At 38.9% G+C, this 21,852-nt stretch overlaps 6 protein-coding genes across 12 annotated transcripts; 3 read left to right on the top strand and 3 right to left on the bottom strand.

Annotated features, from left to right (window-relative positions):
• The first annotated feature begins 423 nt into the window (after positions 1 to 423).
• LOC9312290 (probable ADP-ribosylation factor GTPase-activating protein AGD6) lies at positions 424 to 2,881 on the top strand. 2 transcript variants are annotated; one of them, XM_021024378.1, is made up of 4 exons: positions 424 to 1,396; positions 1,477 to 1,566; positions 1,924 to 2,444; positions 2,519 to 2,881. In XM_021024378.1, exons 1-3 carry the CDS (start codon positions 602 to 604, stop codon positions 2,440 to 2,442), a joined length of 1,404 nt encoding a protein of 467 aa, XP_020880037.1. In that variant the 5' UTR covers positions 424 to 601; the 3' UTR covers positions 2,443 to 2,444; positions 2,519 to 2,881. The 2 variants fall into 2 exon arrangements, with proteins under 2 accessions (XP_020880037.1, XP_020880038.1); XM_021024379.1 differs by having other exon boundaries at positions 490 to 1,396; positions 2,528 to 2,881.
• Positions 2,882 to 3,475: 594 nt separating this feature from the next.
• On the bottom strand, positions 3,476 to 5,942 carry LOC9314004 (pentatricopeptide repeat-containing protein At3g53700, chloroplastic). Its single transcript, XM_002876175.2, has one exon. The coding sequence runs from the start codon at positions 5,853 to 5,855 to the stop codon at positions 3,591 to 3,593; it is 2,265 nt and encodes a 754-aa protein (XP_002876221.1). The 5' UTR covers positions 5,856 to 5,942; the 3' UTR covers positions 3,476 to 3,590.
• On the top strand, positions 5,934 to 7,375 carry LOC9314003 (ATP-dependent RNA helicase DEAH12, chloroplastic). Its single transcript, XM_002877889.2, has 2 exons — positions 5,934 to 7,000; positions 7,097 to 7,375. Exons 1-2 carry the CDS (start codon positions 6,111 to 6,113, stop codon positions 7,173 to 7,175), a joined length of 969 nt encoding a protein of 322 aa, XP_002877935.1. The 5' UTR covers positions 5,934 to 6,110; the 3' UTR covers positions 7,176 to 7,375.
• A 1,638-nt stretch (positions 7,376 to 9,013) lies between these two features.
• Positions 9,014 to 14,456, top strand: LOC9312289 (increased DNA methylation 1). Of its 6 annotated transcripts, none has more exons than XM_021024674.1 (19): positions 9,019 to 10,223; positions 10,328 to 10,396; positions 10,488 to 10,686; positions 10,803 to 10,887; positions 11,044 to 11,172; positions 11,280 to 11,345; positions 11,454 to 11,535; positions 11,628 to 11,687; positions 11,785 to 11,837; positions 11,912 to 12,081; positions 12,340 to 12,517; positions 12,601 to 12,658; positions 12,745 to 12,801; positions 12,878 to 13,123; positions 13,225 to 13,286; positions 13,384 to 13,440; positions 13,547 to 13,640; positions 13,732 to 13,872; positions 13,971 to 14,456. In XM_021024674.1, the coding sequence occupies exons 1-19, from the start codon at positions 9,576 to 9,578 to the stop codon at positions 14,070 to 14,072; spliced, it is 2,556 nt and encodes an 851-aa protein (XP_020880333.1). In that variant the 5' UTR covers positions 9,019 to 9,575; the 3' UTR covers positions 14,073 to 14,456. The 6 variants fall into 6 exon arrangements, with proteins under 6 accessions (XP_020880336.1, XP_020880333.1, XP_020880332.1 ...); XM_021024673.1 differs by having other exon boundaries at positions 11,038 to 11,172; XM_021024676.1 differs by having other exon boundaries at positions 9,020 to 10,223; positions 10,827 to 10,887.
• A 91-nt stretch (positions 14,457 to 14,547) lies between these two features.
• LOC9312288 lies at positions 14,548 to 16,495 on the bottom strand. The gene is made up of 3 exons (XM_021024679.1): positions 15,965 to 16,495; positions 15,555 to 15,869; positions 14,548 to 15,056 (listed from the first exon to the last, which is right to left on the bottom strand). Exons 2-3 carry the CDS (start codon positions 15,855 to 15,857, stop codon positions 14,730 to 14,732), a joined length of 630 nt encoding a protein of 209 aa, XP_020880338.1. The 5' UTR covers positions 15,858 to 15,869; positions 15,965 to 16,495; the 3' UTR covers positions 14,548 to 14,729.
• A 1,807-nt stretch (positions 16,496 to 18,302) lies between these two features.
• Positions 18,303 to 18,935, bottom strand: LOC9314002 (histone H2B.8). Its single transcript, XM_021024680.1, has one exon. The coding sequence runs from the start codon at positions 18,918 to 18,920 to the stop codon at positions 18,594 to 18,596; it is 327 nt and encodes a 108-aa protein (XP_020880339.1). The 5' UTR covers positions 18,921 to 18,935; the 3' UTR covers positions 18,303 to 18,593.
• Positions 18,936 to 21,852: the final 2,917 nt, after the last annotated feature.

Below are 21,852 nucleotides of genomic sequence, written 5' to 3'. Positions count from 1 at the left end.
TTTTTATTTTTTTTTTCCATCTTAGAAGCTAAGTTATCTTTCGGGGTTATGGAATAATACATAAAATGTAGTATATACATGTATATGAAAGTGTAGTGACTATGTTTAGTTTTTCAAAAATGAAAACAACAGTTGAGCTGCTGGAACATAATTTGACAGAAACACACACAATATTGTCTGAAATGAACACACAAAAAAAAAAAAAACCACCGTCTACTAAAAAAATTACTTGAAAATATTTTAAAGATTTTTAGTTATTAAATACAGTATTATTATAAATTTTTTAGGATATCTTTTTTTTTTTGTCGGCATTTTTTAGGATATCTAGTGATTGGATTATGACGAAATTCAACTTCTAAGTGCATATTTGGACTAATACAAAAATCATTTGGGCCAATTAAAAACACGTGCTAGAGAGCCTCTCACGTGCCAGAGACACATACCAAAAAAAAAAAGAAAACGAGTTACTCGAAGATTATTAGGAAGAAGAGAAAAAACGTTATAAAAAAAACAACGCATCAATCTGAGCAGCACAAGTCTGCGAGATTTGGATCAGATCTGCTTCAGGTTGGATTGATTGGTGATCAGAGCTCCGAGAAACATGGCGGCGGCGAGACAATTACGCACTCTCCAATCTCAGCCTGAAAACAAGGTATGTGTCGACTGCGCTCAAAAGAATCCTCAATGGGCGTCGGTTTCTTACGGAATCTTCATGTGTTTGGAATGCTCCGGGAAACACCGAGGCTTAGGCGTTCACATCTCATTCGTCAGATCCGTAACCATGGATTCGTGGTCTGAGATCCAGATCAAGAAAATGGAAGCTGGAGGAAACGAACGGCTCAACAAATTCTTCGCGCAATACGGAATCGCTAAAGAGACTGATATCATTTCAAAGTACAATTCGAACGCTGCTTCTGTGTATCGTGACCGGATCCAAGCTTTAGCTGAAGGTAGGCCATGGAATGATCCGCCAGTTGTTAAGGAAGCGATAGGAGGAGGTTTGGGGATGAATAAGAAGCCTCCGTTGGCTCAGGGCGGTTATGGAAACAACAACAACAACAACAATGGAGGATGGGATAGTTGGGATAACGATGATTCTTACAAATCTTCAACTGATATGAGACGGAATCAATCAGCGAATGATTTTAGGGCATCAGGAACTAGAGGAGGTGCACATGTGAAGTCAAAGTCGTCGTCGGATATCTACACGCGATCCGAGCTGGAGGCTTCTGCTGCGGGGAAAGAGAGTTTCTTCGCGAGGAGAATGGCGGAGAATGAGTCTAAGCCTGAAGGTCTTCCTCCTTCGCAAGGCGGTAAGTATGTAGGATTCGGATCAAGCTCGGCTCCACCACCGAGAAGTAATCAACAGGATGATGTTTTCTCAGTTGTTTCTCAGGTGAATTGAATGATTTTCAATTCCCTTTTGAATTGAGTGAATTACGTTTTGTGTGTTGATTCGTTCTTAAAATTGCTTAGGGTTTTGGAAGACTGTCTCTGGTGGCCGCATCTGCAGCTCAATCAGCTGCAAGTGTTGTTCAAACAGGAACCAAGGAGTTCACATCCAAGGTAACTATCTGTAGTCTAGTCTCTGCTTGATTTGCATAGAGTTTGTGAAATATCTAGTTGCTGTGTTGCTTAATAACTCATGTACTCGCCTGTTATCCCATTTTCGACATAGTTATGCGACAAATTTAGTGTTCTTTCTAGCTTCACAGTGTTACCTATTCGCAAAAATTGATTCTCGAGGCTGATTTTTTTTTTCAACCATAATGCATCTACCACACCTCTAGTGAGATTCTTTATAACTCTGTAGAAAACACAATTCTTGGATGCTCTCTGTACATTTCTTGTTTACCATAATACTGCTGGCAATAGAGTTTTGGAAAACTGGTGTCAAAATCAGATCTTATCATTTTGTTGCAGGTGAAGGAAGGTGGGTATGATCACAAGGTGAGTGAAACTGTAAATGTAGTTGCTAATAAGACAACAGAGATAGGACATAGGACATGGGGGATCATGAAAGGAGTAATGGCAATGGCGACACAGAAGGTAGAAGAGTTCACTAAAGAAGGAACAACAAGCTGGAATCAGCAGAGTGAAAGTGAGGGCAATGGTTACTACCAGAACTTTGGAAATGGGAACAAAGCAGCGAATTCATCTGTTGGGGGAGGAAGGTCACAATCATCATCAAGTGGTCATTACAACAATTCGCAGAATTCAAATTCTTGGGATAGTTGGGGAGAGAATGAGAATAAGAAAACAGAAGCAGCAGCTCCAAAGGGGTCATCAGCTTCTAATGATGATGATGGCTGGACTGGTTGGGATGATCATGATGCCAAAGATGATGGTTTTGATGGTCATTACCAAAGTGCAGGCGATAAGAAATCTGTTGGTCACAACGAGAAATCAGACTCCGCTTGGACGGGTGGAGGTTTTCTCTAAGGGTAAGCAAGCTTTAGCTCATGTAGCTCTAACAGTTAATATCACAGTAACACTATATTCATCTTTCTTTGGATAGGTGATTCAGAATCCCCGTGAGAAGTGTATAATTAATTAAGGACGGGACCGTCGTGGTCTGAATAGAAGATGAGATTGGTCTTCATCTTAAAACCATGTTCATCCATACCCACAGGTCTGCGTTTTTCTTCATAAGTTGGCAGTTTCTTGATAATTTTTTCTTCATGTGTTAAGGAGTAACATATTTGTACAAGATCCACAGCCGATTGTTTGCTAAAGATTTTCGGTTTTAGTCTTTCACAGTTTGAATTTATCACCAACTGTAATCACAACTGAACATTCTTTTTCTCAAAATTGTCTTACTTGTTGGTAGCGTGATAATGTGGGTTCTAGAAACGCATAAATTATGCTATTTTGGCATTTTTCTATAAAGGGTAAAAGGATTTAGCAGGTTCAAAGAATGTTTTGGTTGGATCCATAACAAAATCCACTAGTGGATGTGGAAGTAGTAATACAAGTGGCAGTGGTAATTTATCTACTAGTGACGAAACCGTCCGTCATCTACTGATATACGTGGACTGATCTACTTGATTGAACAAATATGCACTTATACCAGAAAAAGATCCACAATTTTTAGTGGATAATCCAGATGCTTTTTTATTAGTATCCCACTGACCCCAACAATAAAGCATGTGTATATATATATGGTGGTTGAGAACACGACGCTTGTGGTTGGAATTACAACCGAGGATAGTTATTGAAGCAAATGTATAGTGGACTGACCATAGACCACAGGATTTGACTGGGTTAATCTGAAATCTGTCAAGGTAACCGGAGAACACGTCATCCTGAATCATTGTCTTGGTCGTATTGCATCAATGTCAAAAACAATCGGAGCCTGCATATACAAACAGTAAGGACGAGAGAGACCGTAGAGACTAGAAGTGGAAGAGAGAGGATGACCCAACGAATGAATGAGGAACACCTAACAGTCGATTGTCGTTTTGTTTCTGCATGTTGGTCGTCAAACATAAGATCATATGGATTAATTACTTCAAAACTTATAGAAATCATATTCATAACATCATACATATCTTCTACGAAATTGGGAATGATACTTTTTTCTAAAGGTATCATCTTGACCGGTAAGTTCTCCTCGGCTGACGACTGTCCAAGACACCGCCAAGAGTGGCCAAAGCGTCCTGAAATTTCCTGATTTTAAGCAAACCTTTCACCATTGAAACCTCTTCCTCCGAGAATCTAGCTTTCTGCATCACCATGTTAACTAACTTGACTAGTGTCTCTTCCATTGACAAAGTGAGAAGACCTTCAGCCAACATGTACAAAGAAGAAAACTCAGGCACAAACCCTTTCTCTAACAGCTCAACAAGAAAGTCCACTGCTTCACGGATTGGTCCACCTCCATTACATAGCCCACGGAAAACGATTCTGTAAGATACTGCATCTGGTGCAGCTTCATTCTGTTCAAGCATTTCTCTAAACAAATTAATAGCTTCTGTTGTTTTCCTCTTTCTAAACAACCCTTGAATCACCGGGTTATAAGCATGCGGTGTCAAAGCAATCCCTTTCATCTGAATTGACCTCAAAAGCTTACTTGCAACTTCAACTCTACCAGCTTTACACAAACCGCTTATCAAGGTTCCATAGGTCACAATGTCTGGTTCACACCCGTTTGAGGTCATGGCTTGCACGATATCCGCAGCTTTCTTTATGTCACCTCCTCTGCAGAAATGTGTTAGAAGCGAGTTATATGTGAACTTGTCAGGTTTCTGTCCTTCCATAATCATTTGATCCATGAGCTGAGACGCGTCTTCTACTCGCCTGCTTTTACAAAGCCCATCGATGAGTGTGTTGTATGTAACGGAGTTTCTTGAAACTCCATGTACTTCCATTTCATCGAATATCTCTTCGGCTTCTCTAATCTTGTTAGCTTTGCAAAACCCATCAATCAAAGTGTTGTAAGTTATCACACTCCGTGCACAACCACTCAATTCCATTTGTTTAAGCATGTTTAGAGCTTCATCTAGCTTCCCTTTGGAGCATAAGCTATCAATCAGCATATTGTACGTGAACTCGTCAGGCTCACATCCTTTGCTCCTCATCTCTTCGAACAGCTCCATCGCGACCCGATGATTCCTAGTCAAACACAAACCTTGTATCAGAGAGTTAAATGTACAAACGTCAGGAAGAATCCCTTTGCTGGTGAGAACACGGGCAAGCTCAGTGGCTTCCTCAACCTGATTCTCCTTGCATAATGTGCTGATCAAAGTGTTATAAGTAACCGTGTTTGGAGAACAATCTCTAGTGATCATCTGATCAAGAAACTCCACTGCTTCTTTCACCTCTCCAAGTTTACACAAACCCGAGATCACAGAGTTATATGTATACACATCTGGATCATACCCTTCCTGAAGCATCACATCCATAATCTCAATAGCATGCTTCACATGCCCTGCTTTACACAAACCGTTAACTAACGTGTTAAAAGTATACTGATCCGGGAAAAACCCGTCTTGATTAGACATCTCCTGAATGAAATTGAGAGCGTCTTCAACTCTCCCTTCCTTGCAGAAACCATGAACAATAACATTAACACTCACATTAGACCATGAACAGCCAAACTCAACCATCTGTTCCCTAATCCTCAAAGCTCCATCCAAGTCACCTTCTTCTATGTAGCCTTGCATAATCGTTGTAAATGTCTTCTCATCAGGAACAAGACCGTAACTAGGCATATCCTCCAACATCAAAATCGCAGGTCTAAGCTGATGAGCTCTACACAGAGCTTTAATCAAAACATTAAACGTAGATACATCTGGTTTAATCCCCCAAACACTCATCTTCGCGTGAGCAATCTCAACAAGTTTCAGATTATTCCCATCAACGAGAAGATTCAGCATCCGGTTATAAAAATGGGTATCGGGTTTTAACCCGAAGTCGTCAATCATCCAATGAACAACACCTAAAATCTCATCTTGCAATTCGAATTGAGCATAACTCTCGATTAATATCAAGAAAGGAGAAGTACCCATTTCGCATCCTGAGTTCTTCATATCTTCCAGAATCTTTCTCATATCATCAAACGAACCAGACCGACCCAACCGGAGGAGAATCTCCTCGTAAAGAGCAGGTTCAGGTGAGAAATTTGGCTTCTTAGAGGCCAGATTAAAGAGACGAAGTGCGGCGGAATCATCAGCCTGGCTACGGAGTGAGTCGAGAAGCTTGACATCGGAAGAGGAGAGAGCTGCTGAGTTAGGAGAAGCGAAAGAGATGGTAGAAGAAGGAGGAGTTAGCTTGAGAGAGAAGGAATGGTGAGTTAGGGTTACAGCTTGAGAGATAGAAAATGGATAGAATTTGAGACACGAAGAGAAAGCCATAGTTTCAGAGAAGATGATGAGAGAGTTTCAGAAGATGAAGCAACAAAAGGGTTTAAGGATTTGGATTTTTTAATAACCGACCGGTCCGTATGTGAACCGGTTAAATTATTAAAGATTCGATTTAGGTTTTTTAACACTTGCCAAAAAGTGAGACGCTTTGGAAAATGGAAAGTGATCCAATGCAAGCAAAAAAGTAGAGTGATTTATAAACCCTAATTTTGATTGTGGACGAAACCTAATTGGAATCATTTTGAAATGGCGACACAGTCTGTTAACGCGGTGATCGTTGATCTTCCCGGAGATGTAAACGACGACGGCGATAATTCCGATTGTTTCATTTTCTCCTCCACTCCTCTATCCGCTCGTGGTTCTACCAAGCGTGACGCCATTTCCGTTGAGAATTACGATCGTGATCGCAAACTTCAACGTCTCTGGGTCTACCCTCCTCACAACAGAGCAATCAAATCAGAATCTCCAATTTACATAGATCTTGATCTATACAACGATGAAGACGATGATATCAGAATCCTCTGTTTCCCACCACCAATCCACACCAAATCTTTAGAAAAGGGTCAGTCTTCTTCGTCAGCGACGGTTACTTTCGACTGTGAGATATGTGTTGAAACCAAATCCATAATTGAAACGTTTCGTATCGGTGGATGCTCTCACTTCTACTGCAACGATTGTGTCTCGAAATATATAGCAGCTAAATTACAAGACAACATCCTCTCAATCGAGTGTCCTGTCTCTGGTTGCTCTGGTCGGCTCGAGCCAGATCAGTGTCGTCAAATCTTGCCAAGAGAGGTTTTTGATCGGTGGGGTGATGCTTTGTGTGAAGCAGTAGTGATGCGTTCGAAGAGATTCTATTGTCCTTACAAGGATTGCTCTGCTTTGCTTTTCATGGACGAGAGTGAAGTAATGAAAGACTCAGAGTGTCCTCATTGCCATAGAATGGTGTGTGTAGAGTGTGGGACTAAGTGGCATCCGGAGATGACTTGCGAGGAGTTTCAGAAGCTAGCGGAGAACGAAAGAGGAAGAGATGATATTTTGCTTGCGACGATGGCAAAGAAAAAGAAATGGAAAAGATGTCCTTCTTGCAAATTCTATATTGAGAAGTCTCATGGTTGCTTATACATGAAGTGCAGGTATATGTATCTTCTTCTTCTTATTGTCTGTGATGTAAAATTTTGAAACAAAGGTTTTCTTTTTCCTTTTTTAATCTTTTTTAACACATTTTGTAGGTGTGGGTTGGCTTTTTGCTACAACTGTGGAACTCCATCGAGGGACCATTCTCATTATTGTTATAATTGTAAGCGTTGATGTTTAACATCAGTATTTCTCATTATAGGTCTTTAAAGCTAAGCTTAAGCTTTATGGTTATGGATTTCTATTTGATCTTGATGCTTTGTACCTATTTTCGCTATTTGGGTAAAAAACTAATATCAAACATATGGACAATAATTTATCGTGTTAACAAATGTAAGAACCATAGAAACAAAAATTCCTTTCGACTTATACCACCTTAACTCTGTTTTACCCGTATAGATAAAGTGCCACATTTGTCCTTATCCCTCTCTTTGGCCATCCAAACTTGATTGACTATATCAGGCTTTAAATTTCTTTCTTAGGTTTAATCTCTTTTGCTCCCTCTTGTAACATCTCTGTGGATTTTATTGTTTTCGTTTCAATAGAGCTTCGAATTTCTGTCACAAGCACTCACTATCTTCATAATCTTGAGTCTGAATCTAGATTCGCCTTGACCGTTGAGAGATCATCATATCTACCATATGGGATTCTTCCTTCTATGATATCTCTAGTAGTATTTACTATCATCAATAATTATGCATTTAAGAAGGTTCATTATTAAATGAAAACCATTATACATTAATCTACATAGAACTTGTACCTTTGGTCTTCATAGCTATACCAGATATGAACTTGTTTTCATTGAAACATTCTGTTATCTATTTCCTTTATACCTCTCTCCCAACTAATCAACATGATTCCAGCCAGAAAAAGAGAAGAAGTATCTGTTGGAGATACAATCCAAGTCCCACATCGGAAGTTTGATGGGACAACCAATAATATATAAAAGGTTAGGGCCAATCCACTAATTGCCAATTGGTTTTTAGTTAGAAGCCCAGAATTAGCCCAAATTTAATATGGTATCAGAGCCCAAGGTTCAAATTTTGGTGGACCTAGAAAAGTGGATACGGACATACCTCAAACCCGAGTAATGGGGGTCCGAGAAAGAGGCTTATTATCGATTCGAGTGAGGGATCGATGAGGCGTGTTAGATCCATATGGTCCTTGGATTGAAGGGGAGATTGTTGGAGATACAATCCAAGTCCCACATCGGAAGTTTGATGGGACAACCAATAATATATAAAGGGTTAGGACCAATCCACTAATTGCCAATTGGTTTTTAGTTGGAAGCCCATAATTAACCCAAATTTAACAGTATCATCCTTTATATTAAAGAAAAATCAATCTAAAATGAATTTGCTAGTACTTTGTCTACATATTCCTAGTTAGTGTTATCTAAACTCTCTTACCAAAAGAAAATTATATGGACATGGTACATTGATGCTACCTCTATCCGACTATCCGGGGTGAAAACATAGTATTATCTCAACTTACATTAAAAAATATGAATAGAAATTTGACTATTACATAAAATTTTAAACAGAGCCGATCCTTTAATTTTGAAAGCTGAAAGCAAAATAAAAAAAAAAAAATTTAGGACAATTATTTAGTAAGTTTAAGATATATATATATATATATTTAAAGGAGGTGTGAAAGAGAGAATCGAACTCGTTACCTCAATAAATTCAACGGAACACGTTTGTAAGCCACTAACACTAGAAATAAAATTTCATTTTTCCCGCTAAATAATTTTTCAGTTATTACCAACAAATTATTTTAAAAATCTGTAATATTATCCATCCAAATCTGTTAAAAGCTATTAATTCGATATTCATAATTTGGTATAAGTATATTTAAATTAGGAAAGTTTTATTTTATCATTACCAATAATATTTGTCTTAATTTTTTGTCAGCTTAAAAAAAAATAGTTATGTCGATGTAGAAAAAAAACTAGTGTCCTTGGTCTTATCTCTCTGTCTCTCACATTTAAAAGTTAAATATGGACCGCTATCTAAATAAAGCTTTTGTTCCTTCTGGTTCGTTGCCGCGTAACACGTTCCCTCTTCTTTCTCTTTTCCCTCTCTTATCACACTTCCGAAAACCCTAACCCTAATTCGTTACCCTTGGGTTCCTCTCTCTTACCTTCTTCGGATTTGCTTCGAAATCGATTCTTCTAATCGTTTTCTGCAGATCTTAGATCCACAAAAATTTCTTCCCAACTTTCGATTCTCGTCGAGCTTAGGGTCGGTTTCCACCTCCGTTTTCTTCTTACTGTGAATATTTCGACTTTAATCATCTACATATGTGAATTTTTAGGGTTACTAAATCGATACCTTTTTCTCCATTCGGATTTCAGAAAAAAAAAAAAATCCCTAAATCAATCACCAGACAGTTTCTTCTCCGATTTGGATTGAGACCAACATACATGTTTTACGGATCGTATTCGCAATATCAGAGTACCCCAAACTTGGAGTTGGAATTGTTTCAAAGCCTTACCAGTTTCAGAGATAATCTCAGTTACAGTACAAGTGTTGATTGTTTGAATGCCATTATGTGAAGTTGTGAAATTTTACAATGGGAGAAGGAACAGTTTCTTTGGAGATGCTACTGAAAGGAGAAATGGCGGAAGAGAATTCGGAAACGAAGAAGAGAGACCGTCTTTGTATTGAACAAGATAATCTAGAAGAAGAGCTTTATTCCTCCAACAAGAGACAAGCCAAGGAACCTTCAAATGATGACATTAGGTCGGAAATATCTAACCCTGTTGCGTCTCCAGTGGTGGATAACGCCTCTAGTTTTCGTGATATCACTAGTAATCCGGCTAAATCGAGTTCTGGTGATCGTGTTGGGTCTTGTTCTGGTTCCTATGAGGCTACTAGTGATGAGAAACGCAGTGAATACTGTTCATCGCTAGCTGATAGCTCGCAATCGAGTGATGCTGTACCGTCAAGTTTTGTACGGGAGATTCCAAAACATCTTAGCACTACTGGGATAACGAAAATCACGTTTAAGCTCAGTAAACGAAATGAGGATGTCTGTGATTTGCCTATGATTCAAGAGCATACTTGGGAGGGTTCTCCTTCGAATGTAGCTTCTTCAACTTTAGGTGTGAAAATGTTGGACAAGATTGACTCTACCAACTTTCCATCTAATGTGAAGAAGCTATTGGCGACGGGGATCCTCGATGGTGCTCGGGTGAAGTACCTTTCAATCTCACCTGCGGTAAGTTCGTTGTGGTTTCTCCTGCTATGAGTTTGGATATTCTCATTCTGTTACCGATAAATTATAGGTGACATCTGTTATTATATTACTTTTATGGTCATTAGAGAGAGCTTCAAGGGATAATCCACTCGGGTGGGTATTTGTGTGGCTGTACTGTCTGCGATTTCTCGAAAGTAAGTTTGTTCCTCACGATTTTTCATAGTTTTCTTGTGTGAAGTGCAATTTCTCAATTTTTAACTATGTCATATTTCGTTTTGTGGGAAGGTTCTAGGTGCCTATGAGTTCGAGCGGCATGCTGGTGGAAAAACAAAACACCCTAATAATCACATATATCTGGAGAACGGACGGCCGGTTTATAACATGATTCAAGAGCTGAGGGTTGCTCCCCCTGACGTTTTGGAGGAGGTGATAAGGAAAGTGGCTGGTTCTGCTCTGAGCGAGGAGGGATTTCAGGCTTGGAAAGGTATCTTAGTTGCTTGGTGGATTTAGTCTGCATTGTTTGCTTAGAAATCTCCCAGCATTTTAAAAGTACTTTCCCTGGATTTTAATGTGTATTCTTTTACTTTCTGATGGACATAGCTGACTTGCTATTCTGTTCTTCAGAAAGTTTCCAGCAAGATGATAGCAACCATATCATGGATTATTCGTTTCAATCCCTTGTTAGGTACTTTGACCTCCTACTTGTGTTGTTACTTGATCTGAAATCTCCAAAGATTTGTAATTGAAGATGACGTTCTGCGACACTTGGATCCTTTATTATCTAGTTGTTTATTTTATAAGAAGGTTGACATGGTCTAAGTTACTGTTGTGAAAGTTGCAGTTATCCTGGTTCTGGTTGGTCTATTGATGAGAGTCAAAGCTCTACTCCATATTTTCCGGAGAACAATTATTTTAGAAAGAAAATCAGTACAAAGGACACACGACACGAACATAAGCCAAAAGCAAAGAAGTACGGTCCTCAAATTTTCTTGCTTAGATATTATTGATTTCTCGAGTTTACCTATTGACAATTTGTTTACGGAACAAAGGAAATTTACGTGGTTGTTAATACTGTAGGGTTACCTCTCATATGTTTGGTATGGGTTGCCATAAGAAAGCTGCCGGAGGCGGTAAATGGAAGAGGTTTGTAATGATGTTGTGAACCTCATTATTTGAGTAACTTTGTTCAGATTCATTCTCTATATGCAATCCCATGGGTGATGACAACAAATTGCAATCATATCTTTACAGGGACAATGATTTACACCGGTTGCTGTTTTTGCCAAATGGGCTACCAGATGGGACTGAATTGGCTTACTTTGTGAAATCACAGGTCTGTTACCGTTGGCTTAATTGAATTATTCTGTTTATTCTTGTTGCAAATTTAAGTTTGTCTGGTTTTGCCGACACTTGTTTTTCTCGCAGAAACTACTGCAGGGTTACAAGCAAGGAAGTGGTATAGTATGTAGCTGCTGCGACACAGAGGTAATGTGCTGGATGCAGTGAATCTGTAAATTGGCCTTTAGGCTCATTTTTTTTTCCAAGTAGAATGACAGATATTTATCGTGTTTCTTAACCACAGATTAGTCCTTCACAATTCGAAGCACATGCTGGAATGGCTGGTAGACGACAACCGTGAGTTACCTAGTTAAGATGTGTTTTTGCACTAATGTTGTAAGACATATCTGAAGTTTCTGATTCTGTTGCAGTTATCGTCATATCCACATATCTTCTGGATTGTCATTGCATGATATAGCCATGTCATTGGCGGATGGGGGCCATGTCATTACAACTGGTGACAGTGATGACATGTGTTCTATTTGTGGCGATGGTGGAGATTTGCTACTCTGTGCTGGATGTCCTCAAGCATTTCATACAGGTGGGTATAAGTTACTGCTAAAGGATAGTAGACTTGCTCGTTCATTCTACTATTGTAAATCTACAAATTAATCTTTTAAGCACATATTTCAAGAAAATTTTCAGAAGCATAATGAAAAAGGAATTACTGATAAATGCCTCTTTCCATTTAAGTTCTGAAGTAAATTTTTAAAGATGATTTGCAAAATCAACATTGCTTTGGTATCAGCTCTAAGGTTGTTCTCCAGTTCTAATACTCTGTGAACCTTTTCATATGCAGCATGCTTGAAATTTCAATCAATGCCTGAAGGTACTTGGTACTGTTCAAGCTGCAATGATGGACCTACCTCTTGTAAAACAGCCACTGCTACTGATCCCAATTTAAAATCCATAGTTATAAGACTGACAAGAGTTGTTAAAGCACCAGAAAGCGAAATTGGTGGTTGTGTGTTCTGCAGGTTGGTTCTATAGCTATTTTTAGTTTGAGTGCGCATATACGCGTACTCCACTCTGCTTATTGCTTCTCTCCCATTTCTGATAGGTCACTTGATTTTAGCATTGGGAAATTTGATGATAGGACAGTTATTCTCTGTGACCAGGTATTGTTGTTTCTGGTTTCTTATTCAAGATTTTCTTTAACAATGTCTGTCTTGTCTAATGGTCATTTCTCTCTTTGCTCTTGAAGTGTGAGAAAGAGTATCACGTCGGTTGTCTCAGGGAAAATGATCTTTGCGATTTGAAAGTAAGTCCTGTAATATTGGTGGTCTGTGTTCACATGTTCATTGAACCTGTCTCAACTTCTTTCCTGAATGCTGTAGGGTATCCCCCAAGATAAATGGTTCTGCTGTAGTGACTGCAGCAGGATTCACACGGCTCTTCAAAGCTCTGCTTCGTGTGGGCCACAAACTATTCCCACGGTTTTGTTAGACACGATAAGCAGAAAGTACAGAGAAAAAGGAATATGTATTGACAATGGAGATAATGTGGAATGGAGGATGCTTAGTGGAAAAAGTCGATACGCAGAGCATCTACCCTTACTTTCACGAGCAGCTACTATTTTCAGGGTATGCCCCGACTTATAAATGTGCTCAAATCATTTTGAGTATCATCTGGCTTGTAAATTTATTTTATAAACACATGTATAGCGAATGAGTTTACTTTTCAGGAGTGTTTTGATCCCATTGTGGCAAAGTCTGGTCGTGATCTCATTCCTGTCATGGTCTATGGGTAAGCTGTACTGTGATAAACCCAGATTCAAGTTCCTTGTTCATTCATATGTTTATAGTAATTGATCATCCCGGTAATTCTTCCAACATATTTACAGGAGAAATATATCAGGCCAGGAGTTTGGAGGAATGTACTGCTTGGTCTTGATGGTGAAGTATGTTTGGTGTTCTTGATGCATTTATCTTTCTTTCTGTATTTTTCTTTTACCATCTCTCAATCTCCCTAATTGTTATTTTCTTTTGTTTTTGCTGCATATTTAGTTCCCTTGTTGTTTCTGCCGCGCTGCTTAGGATATTTGGTCAGAAGGTTGCAGAACTTCCTATTGTAGCTACAAGCCGAGAGTATCAGGGAAGGGTAAGGTTTTGTACATCCCATGTTTCTTTACTGTGGCGGATTCGCTTACTTATAACTCGTGACAAAACCAATTTGTTTAATGGTTCTTTAGGGCTACTTTCAAGGGCTGTTTGCTTGCGTTGAGAATCTTCTTTCCTCTCTGAATGTCGAGAACTTGCTTCTCCCAGCAGCTGAAGAAGCTGAGTCTATCTGGACAAAGAAATTTGGCTTCACAAAGATGACTGAACATCAAGTACGTAAAGTTTGGCCAGGGACATTTTTCCTGGCAAATCTTTAATGGTTTGCGCAGTCTGGTTAAAAGAGGATTAACAATGGTGTTTGTGTTTACAGTTACAGAAGTACCAGAGAGAAGTGCAACTTACAATATTCAAAGGAACATCGATGCTCGAGAAGAAAGTACCGAGGTTTTCAGAATCAACTTCACTCATCTGATTTCATCTTTCATGGAAGTTTTTTTGAAGCTTCATCCGGATTTTGGGACTTGGGATCTTTCCTTTTTTTGCTTTCTCGCTCCTTTAGAAACCCACTCTTTGTTTTCTTTTTGCAGAAGGGTCATTTCTTGTGTACCTCTGTTATTTTTTGTACAAGCTCTTAACAAAGAGAATATTAGAATTTAGGCTTGACACAGGAGAGGGGAGGTGAGACCTAGTGGAGATATTTTGTAAAGGGAAGAACTAAAAAGAAGAAGCAAATATAATAAAGTCTTAAGCATATATAATACTAATGTTGTTTGTTCCTGTGCTGTGCATGCAAGGGTTTTGCTCAAACTGAAATTTTATTTCTGTGCACGCTTTTCATCAGACTTGAGAGTTGAAATCTACGGACTACCATCCAATCTCCTCTACTAAAATAGAGGCATCAACTTTTCGCAAATTATCAGCTATATTATACATAAAAATAAAATGTCGAGAGGAAAAAGCTTCACAATAATAGTTGGGTGTAAAATCAAAATCAATTCCGTACGAATAACAACAATCGTTCTGAAACTCAAGAAAAGTTTTCACACCAAATCTTTTTATTTATAAACAAGAGAGAGTGAGAGAGAAAAGAGTAAGGAAGACGCAAGTGCCTTGGTGATGCTACACAGATTCAAGAAGACGCAGCTAGAACAGACATTTGTGTTGCCCAATCAAACTTATCACGACTGTATTTGCTGCTGCTGCGAGAAGAAATCTGCTTCTTGTCTTTGCTGCCACGGGAATGGCTGCTTCCCTTTTGTCCTTTCTTTCCATTCTTCTTCAGGTTGTCTTTGCTCTTTGATTTCTGCGGTTGCTGTTTCTTGCTTCTTGTGTGAGAGACAATGGAAGGTGGCGGATCATACACATCTTCAGCCCATGACACTCTCAGCTTCTCGAGTGACTTGCCATGCTTCTCTCGACCACCTTTAATGGCAGGAATCAGAGTAACCACACTCATCTGTAGTTGAATTGCCAAAGAACAGCAAGAATCAGAAGCAGCCAGCATAAACACAGCATTTCTCTACTACATATATCAGAAACAGAAAAGATGTTTTATAAGCTTCAACCATTGAGATATATATATCACACAGCCAAAATTTAGGAATTGTACTCTTTCATGGATCATAAAACCTAAGTTTTGTTCTTGCTTTGGCCAGGGAAGCTTTGTAACCTGATTCCAAAGCATTCTTGGACATCTACCACTAAAGACTATAGGGTTGAATCTAGATGTTGTAAGCAACTACCGACATATGATGGAAACAGCCACGAACACAAGCATAAAGCTACAAGAAATCTCTAAGTTCAAGTATATCTATGACCACACACAGAAACTTATACATGAGCAATATAATGTATAATTATACGGTTAGTCTCGCACCACACCTTATGCAAAACAGGACAAAGGACAAAACTAAAAAAAGATAGCGGATGTCATGAGTAATATAGGGTCACTTACACTTTCAGAGAACATGTCTTGCAATGCGGATGCAAGGTTCTTGTCTTCAGTTTCATCATCCAAAGATTCAAGAGGTAAAGACTCAAGGATGGGTTCGCAGATCGCCTTGTCTTTGGAATCTTCAATCACATATTGTTGTATATAACCACTATCATCACCATCAGACTCTTGAGCATCATCAGATCCAACACAAGAGATATGCTTTGATGAGCCATTAGAACATATATTGGGACTGGAAGCAGAGCTGCTCTCAAGGTGAAACTCTGCATCTTTGAAATCCAACCCACCACAGACAGAGCTCATATCCAAAAGTAACTGCAAACGAACAGAAATTCAAATACCATCATCAGTAAGAGAAATTAAGATCAAACCACACTTTAGCCAAGAAAATCATCATATAGCCAAATTACCTCTAGCGTGGCAAATCGAGCAGCCGAAATGTCAAAAGATTGGTTACTGACTAAAATGTCCGAAGAACGAGATCAAAAGCTTGTTCTTCTTCGAGATAGAAAATGCGTGAGAACAAACGAAACCGAAGAGAAACTTGAAAAACAGAGAAATTGTAGGAAGAGGGAAACTTTGTTTAACTAAGATTACCACGCCAATCACTCTTTTGAAGAGGTTTCAAACGATTAGAACTCAAACCAGAATGATAAAAAGTCAACGCCGGAACCAAAGAAAGAAGGAGTATCTCTGAGGACACCCGCATTTTCTCTATCCTCTTCGATACCCTAGAAGAAGAAATCCAAAACAAAAAAAAAAAACCCTAATAAAATCCGACGAATCGCAGAGACAGATCTCAGAGCTATCTCTAAAAATAAGTAAAGAACGATGCTTGGGACAATCAATCAGAGGCACAAACACTATAGCCGAATCATGGTAACAAGAATCCGAACGAGAAATTACAGGAAACCCAGCTAGATATTATTACAAAGCTAATCTGAGACAAGGCAAAATGGATCAAACCAGGTTTTTTTTTTTATATTAAGGCAGAGAATGCAAAAGAAAGGTCAACAAAGACGTGGCCACCTTACTCGGGACCAATCACAACTATACACGTGTAACGTCTTTAATACTCTTATTCATGGGCCTAGCATTTTGTTTATTATTATTATGGGTCTCAAATAGGCCCAGTTGTAACGTGTTTTCTTACTTAAAACCTTAACATCAATCATCAATCATCGATTGTCAGCAATAACATGATTAGAAATCACCGTCAAAGCTCAATACTCCCATGTTTTCCAGAGAACAATGATATTAGAGAGAAAATCTGTAGAAAGGACACACGACGACACAAAACATAAGCCAAAAGAAAAGAAGTACGGTCCTCAAATTTTCTTGCTTAGATATTGATTACTCGAGTATTTCCTACTGACAATTCGTTTATACTTGGTCGTTAATACTGTAGGCTTACCTCTCATATGTTTGGTATTGGTTGCCATAAGAAAGTTTCTGGAGGCGGTAAATGGAAGAGGTTTGTATTGCTTTTGTGAACCTCATTCTTTTGGGTATCCTTGTTCACATTCATTCTCTAAATGAGATCCCACGGCTGGTCACAACAAATTGCAATCATATCTTTGTAGGTATAATAATTTACACCGGTTGCTGTTTTTGCCAAATGGGCTACCGGATGGGACTGAATTGGCTTACTTTGTGAAATCACAGGTGCTTAATTGATTAATTCTGTTTATTCTTTTTGCAAATTTAAGTTTGACTGGTTTTGCTGACTATTGTTTTTCTCGCAGAAACTACTGCACGGTTACAAGCAAGGAAGTGGAATAGTATGTACTATGTAGGTGCTGCGACACAGAGGTAACATGCTGGATGCAGTGACTAGATAAATTGGCATTTAGACTCATTTTTTTATCAAGTATAATGATAGAGATTTATCGTGTCTCTTAACAACTGATTAGTCCTTCACTATTCGAAGCACGTGCTGGAATGGCTGGTAGACGACTACCGTGAGTTATCTGGTAACCATGTGTTTTTGCACTGATGTTGTAAGGCATATCTGAAGTTTTTTCAATGCTTCTAAGCTATGATCTTTTGAGAATTTGTTCTGTGCTATACAAAGAGTCAGAAACTCTTTGGTTTGAGATGATGAAAAAACTCTAGTTCTTTATTTGTTTGAGCCAGTTTTGGTGAAAGGGACTTGGATTTGAGGTTGTCAAATCCTCTTCACCGTAGAACCCTTCTTGAGGACAAAAGATTTGCAAAGTGTCGTATCGTTCTTCTTCATGCATCTTATCCATTCTTAAAGGAAGCATCCTTTCTGTCTTCAGCTTATTCTCAGGTTTCAATTATCTGTAAGATTATGCCTTGTCGTTACCTTATTTTCTTTTCAATCTTTTTGTTTCTTAAGGTCTACCTTGATTTCGGGTTGGCCGTTCCAAAGCTTAGTGTCCATGGTATGGTTTCTTCAGTTAAAGAGCTCCTTGACTTAGCCCCAATGAAGAAGGTAATTACTGAATGCAGCATGTTGACATTGTTATGTTTCATTATCTCTTAGTTTTAAGGTCGAAATTTCCTTGAGCTTAAGAAATAGCCAGAGATCAGACACTTTGAACAGAGCTTTAGTCTTCAGACAATAAAGTCCTAAATTAATACCTCATGTCATGCAAATCAAGCACCCGGAAGATCACAAGCTTTTATCTTCCCACCAAATTAGTGGAATCGTGAAAGAACCAAAAGTGTATGGATAGGAAAAAAGGCAAAAAATCTCAGAAATGGAAGAATATATCGATCACGTATCTCAATATTAAATTATATTCCTTTTAACATACAAATGTGTACAGAACAAAAAAAGATCGAAATTTCAACTACGATTGTTTAGCAGTCAACGAATCACATTCTTCCAGAGATATTTCAAAGAAAATTGAGCAATTGAGGCTTATTTATTTCTGAATCTGTTCAAATTCCCAATTCTTATGAAGAAACCTATTCATTCAAAGATCTCACTAATCACAGATTTACCACCACAATTCTAGAAGAAAGAGATAAAACTAAACCAATTCGAACGAGAATTAAGAGATATAAACCCTAAGAGGTGAATTTTGTAACCGCCTTAGTGCCTTCAGAAACAGCGTGTTTCGAGAGTTCTCCAGGCAACACAAGCCTCACCGCCGTCTGAATTTCCCGAGAAGTGATCGTCGGCTTCTTGTTGTACCTAGCCAATCGCGATGATTCCTGAGCGAGTTTCTCGAAGATGTCGTTGATGAAACTGTTCATGATTCCCATCGCTTTCCCAGAGATTCCGATATCTGGATGAACTTGCTTCAAAACCTTGAAGATGTAGATCTTGTACGTCTCGATGTTCTTCTTCGATTTCTTCTGGGTGAACGACCCGTCTCCCCCAGTAAGTTTCATATAGTACCATAACAACACAGATTTCGGGTCTCGTCTTCAGTCCACACAAAACGAAAGTTAAACTCCAGTTTCCCCCTAAATCGAAAGTTCAGACCTTAGTCTCTAAAATTTCAAATTTCTTGGTTTATCTTTGGTTTACTGTGCCGAACCCGATGCCAAACCAAAACCCAGAATAATAAACCGATTTTGAACCCGATTCGAGTTACCACAACCCGAAATAAATACTTATTTCAAGAATCCTCAAATTGAGAAGAACCCTAATTTTGATTTTTCTCTTCAACATCAGAGATTTCAACAACATCAGAGATTTGAAGTCTAAGCTTGAATATGAGCAATTCATCCAGAGCTACGAGTGGAGCATCAAATGTGGGACAGAGAAGAAGAGTTGTGGGTGTGCCGAAGATGTGTTGGTGTGGAGCAAGTATCTCGGCGATCATCTCCAAATCCGCCGCCAATCCATACCGCCGTTACTATCGTTGTGCTTATGCTGCATCACATAAGGTAATGTGATTGATATTTGGGTTGTTTCTTACGAATTTTGACTTTAATTCTCTGGTCTCTGTAGCTTATCGATGATAACCACACTTTCAAGTGGGTTGACGAAGCTTTGTTAGATGAGATAGAGAGATTGAGTGTAAGAACGACTGCACTTGAACAAACCATGTCCTAGATTACATCAGAGACTATGGATCACCAGAAGATGATTTTTGAGAGGATGCAAATGAAGCTAGAGAAAGAGATTTTTGAGAGGGTAGAAGCAGAACTGTTGGAATCCAAATCAAGCATGAAGAAAATGTCGATTGCTGTCATCGTAGGGTGTATGATCATGCTTGGTTTGAGTAATGTGATAGGCTGAAACGAGTGTATTGGCTTGTTGTTGTTGGTCTTTGTTTGTGCTTCTTGTTTTGTTTTGTTCTTGTTGTTGTAATGTCTAATGAAACATGAAATTTGGTTCTTGTGCTTGTTATGTGTACTTCTTGTGACCTATGTAATGTTATTATTTCCTAAAACAGAGACAAATAGCAAAACACTGAGACAGAAATAGCATAAATTGGTTCAATGCTTTACCAATGTACCAATCATCCAAAAGACAGAGACAACAATGTACCATTACACATGGTCATGCAACCAAAAACACAAAGCCGTTGTAATGAAACCAAAAAGTTAAAGCCATGGTAATGAAACCAAAAATACAAAGCCGTTGTACTCTAATCCTAATCAGATGGTAAACCAAAAAACCTACTGCCATCTAACACTACTTTAATCCTTCACTCTAATCCTTCAGCCTTGAGACATCACCACTCCTTGAGACGGTTCCACTTGACTGCCATGAGTTGCAGTCTCAACTCCTTCAAAGGCCTAAGACAAATCATGAAGCAAAACATGTTAGTAACCTATTGTGACCAACTGAACCAATAAATAATCATACTTACCAATGCAGAAGACTTCTTCTTCTTATGAAACCTGGAGTTGTGACCAGCTGCATGACAAACACCACAGTGCATTATCTTTTTCATCTGCTTAGATGCTTTCTTTGTAGGTGACTCATTCTTTCCCTTCTTCCTCTTTTTGTCCTTTTTACTCTCTTTTCCTTTCTTCCTCCCAGGTGTAGGTGGTGGTGGTGGTACATGCATATTAGGATGAGCTGTTGATGGCCAAAAAGCAGGTCCTCTCTGTGGAAATAGGCCGTCCTTGTAGTTCTTCTGCCACATAGCTGTCCGAAACCAGTGACACACATAGTCCTCAACCTCAAGCTTCTTCTCTAAGATGACTCCATAAGCATGCTCACAAGGAATGCCACAAACTTGCCATTTTTGACAAGTACAAGTCCTATCAGTCAAGCTTATCCTATGAGTATCTAATCCTCTGGTAGCTTCATACATGTCATTGGTGCTTCTTCTTATATTCATCTCTGAAGCTTTCTTGTGTTCCTTGGCAAGAAACTTACCAACATATGGCGTGCATCTCCCATTATGGTCACTAGATTCCACAGATCTCTTGAAGATTCTGACCATTGCAAGTCTCCTAATGGTCTCCAGCATTGGCACAAATGCTTTGTCTCTAGCCTCTACAATGGAGTTGTTGAAGGACTCGGTTGAATTATTCTCTACATCTTCACAGTAGTTTCCTTGCTTGTAGAATGCCCTGCACCAAGTTCTTGGTTTTGACTTGACAACATCACGCCAAACTGCCGCATTGTGGTTGTAAAGCTCAGTCATGTGAGCTTCAAAGCTGCTCTCATTGTAGCTCCATGCCACATCCCAAATGTACTTCTTCATCTCTTTATCTTTTCCATGATTCTTCTTCAGATTACCATAGATGTGTCTCACACACATTCTATGCTCTACTTTTGGTAGCTCTAGCTCAACTGCTCGGATCAAACCCTGTAAAATAAAGAAATCAGAAGCTTATTATGTCATGAAACAGAAATAATAAATGCTTAAATGTGAAGAAATCTGAAGCTTATTACCTTTTGACGATCAGACACTATGATGTAACCATCACCATCCATTAGTCCCAAATCATCTTTCAGCTTCCTCACAAACCACACCCAATTCTCTATGTTTTCTACTTGAACACACCCCCATGCTATTGGGTATATAGCATTATCAGCGTCTCTACCTAAAGCAACCAGCAGCTGACCTTTAACCTTTCCTTTGATAAAAGTTCCATCCACTCCAATCAATGGCCTACAAGTCTCTTTCCATGTTCTCTTAATCGCATTAAAACAGACATAGAACCTATTAAATACCTCTTGTCCTGCATCATTTGTCACAGTCTGCACTTCAACAGTTGAATATTTGTTGGAGTCTCTTATCTCTTCAGCATATTCTTGAAGCCTAGCAAACTGATTATCATTTTCCTCTTCTATCCATCTCAATGCTTTTCTCCTTGCAGCTTGACATTGAGGCCTGGAAACTGTGATCTTCCA

This window comes from Arabidopsis lyrata (genome assembly GCF_000004255.2).
Source record: "Arabidopsis lyrata subsp. lyrata unplaced genomic scaffold ARALYscaffold_5, whole genome shotgun sequence".
Lineage (NCBI taxonomy): Eukaryota > Viridiplantae > Streptophyta > Magnoliopsida > Brassicales > Brassicaceae > Arabidopsis > Arabidopsis lyrata.
The sequence above is the reverse complement of the archived record's forward strand: the minus strand, read 5'-3'. Positions and strand labels throughout refer to the sequence as shown.

What these genes read in the sequence shown, in the direction of transcription:
- LOC9314004 (XM_002876175.2), bottom strand. Translation starts at nt 5,855, where the DNA reads ATGGCTTTCTCTTCGTGTCTCAAATTCTATCCATTTTCTATCTCTCAA.
- LOC9314002 (XM_021024680.1), bottom strand. Translation starts at nt 18,920, where the DNA reads ATGAAACTTACTGGGGGAGACGGGTCGTTCACCCAGAAGAAATCGAAG.
- LOC9312290 (XM_021024378.1), top strand. Translation starts at nt 602, where the DNA reads ATGGCGGCGGCGAGACAATTACGCACTCTCCAATCTCAGCCTGAAAAC. An exon ending in TTTTCTCAGTTGTTTCTCAG is followed by an intron (nt 1,397 to 1,476) that starts GTGAATTGAATG and finishes AAAATTGCTTAG; the next exon opens with GGTTTTGGAAGACTGTCTCT. An exon ending in CCAAGGAGTTCACATCCAAG is followed by an intron (nt 1,567 to 1,923) that starts GTAACTATCTGT and finishes ATTTTGTTGCAG; the next exon opens with GTGAAGGAAGGTGGGTATGA.
- LOC9312288 (XM_021024679.1), bottom strand. Translation starts at nt 15,857, where the DNA reads ATGAGCTCTGTCTGTGGTGGGTTGGATTTCAAAGATGCAGAGTTTCAC. An exon ending in AAGACATGTTCTCTGAAAGT is followed by an intron (nt 15,057 to 15,554) that starts GTAAGTGACCCT and finishes ATTCAACTACAG; the next exon opens with ATGAGTGTGGTTACTCTGAT.
- LOC9314003 (XM_002877889.2), top strand. Translation starts at nt 6,111, where the DNA reads ATGGCGACACAGTCTGTTAACGCGGTGATCGTTGATCTTCCCGGAGAT. An exon ending in TGCTTATACATGAAGTGCAG is followed by an intron (nt 7,001 to 7,096) that starts GTATATGTATCT and finishes CACATTTTGTAG; the next exon opens with GTGTGGGTTGGCTTTTTGCT.
- LOC9312289 (XM_021024673.1), top strand. Translation starts at nt 9,576, where the DNA reads ATGGGAGAAGGAACAGTTTCTTTGGAGATGCTACTGAAAGGAGAAATG. An exon ending in ACCTTTCAATCTCACCTGCG is followed by an intron (nt 10,224 to 10,327) that starts GTAAGTTCGTTG and finishes TATGGTCATTAG; the next exon opens with AGAGAGCTTCAAGGGATAAT. An exon ending in CAGTTATTCTCTGTGACCAG is followed by an intron (nt 12,659 to 12,744) that starts GTATTGTTGTTT and finishes TTGCTCTTGAAG; the next exon opens with TGTGAGAAAGAGTATCACGT.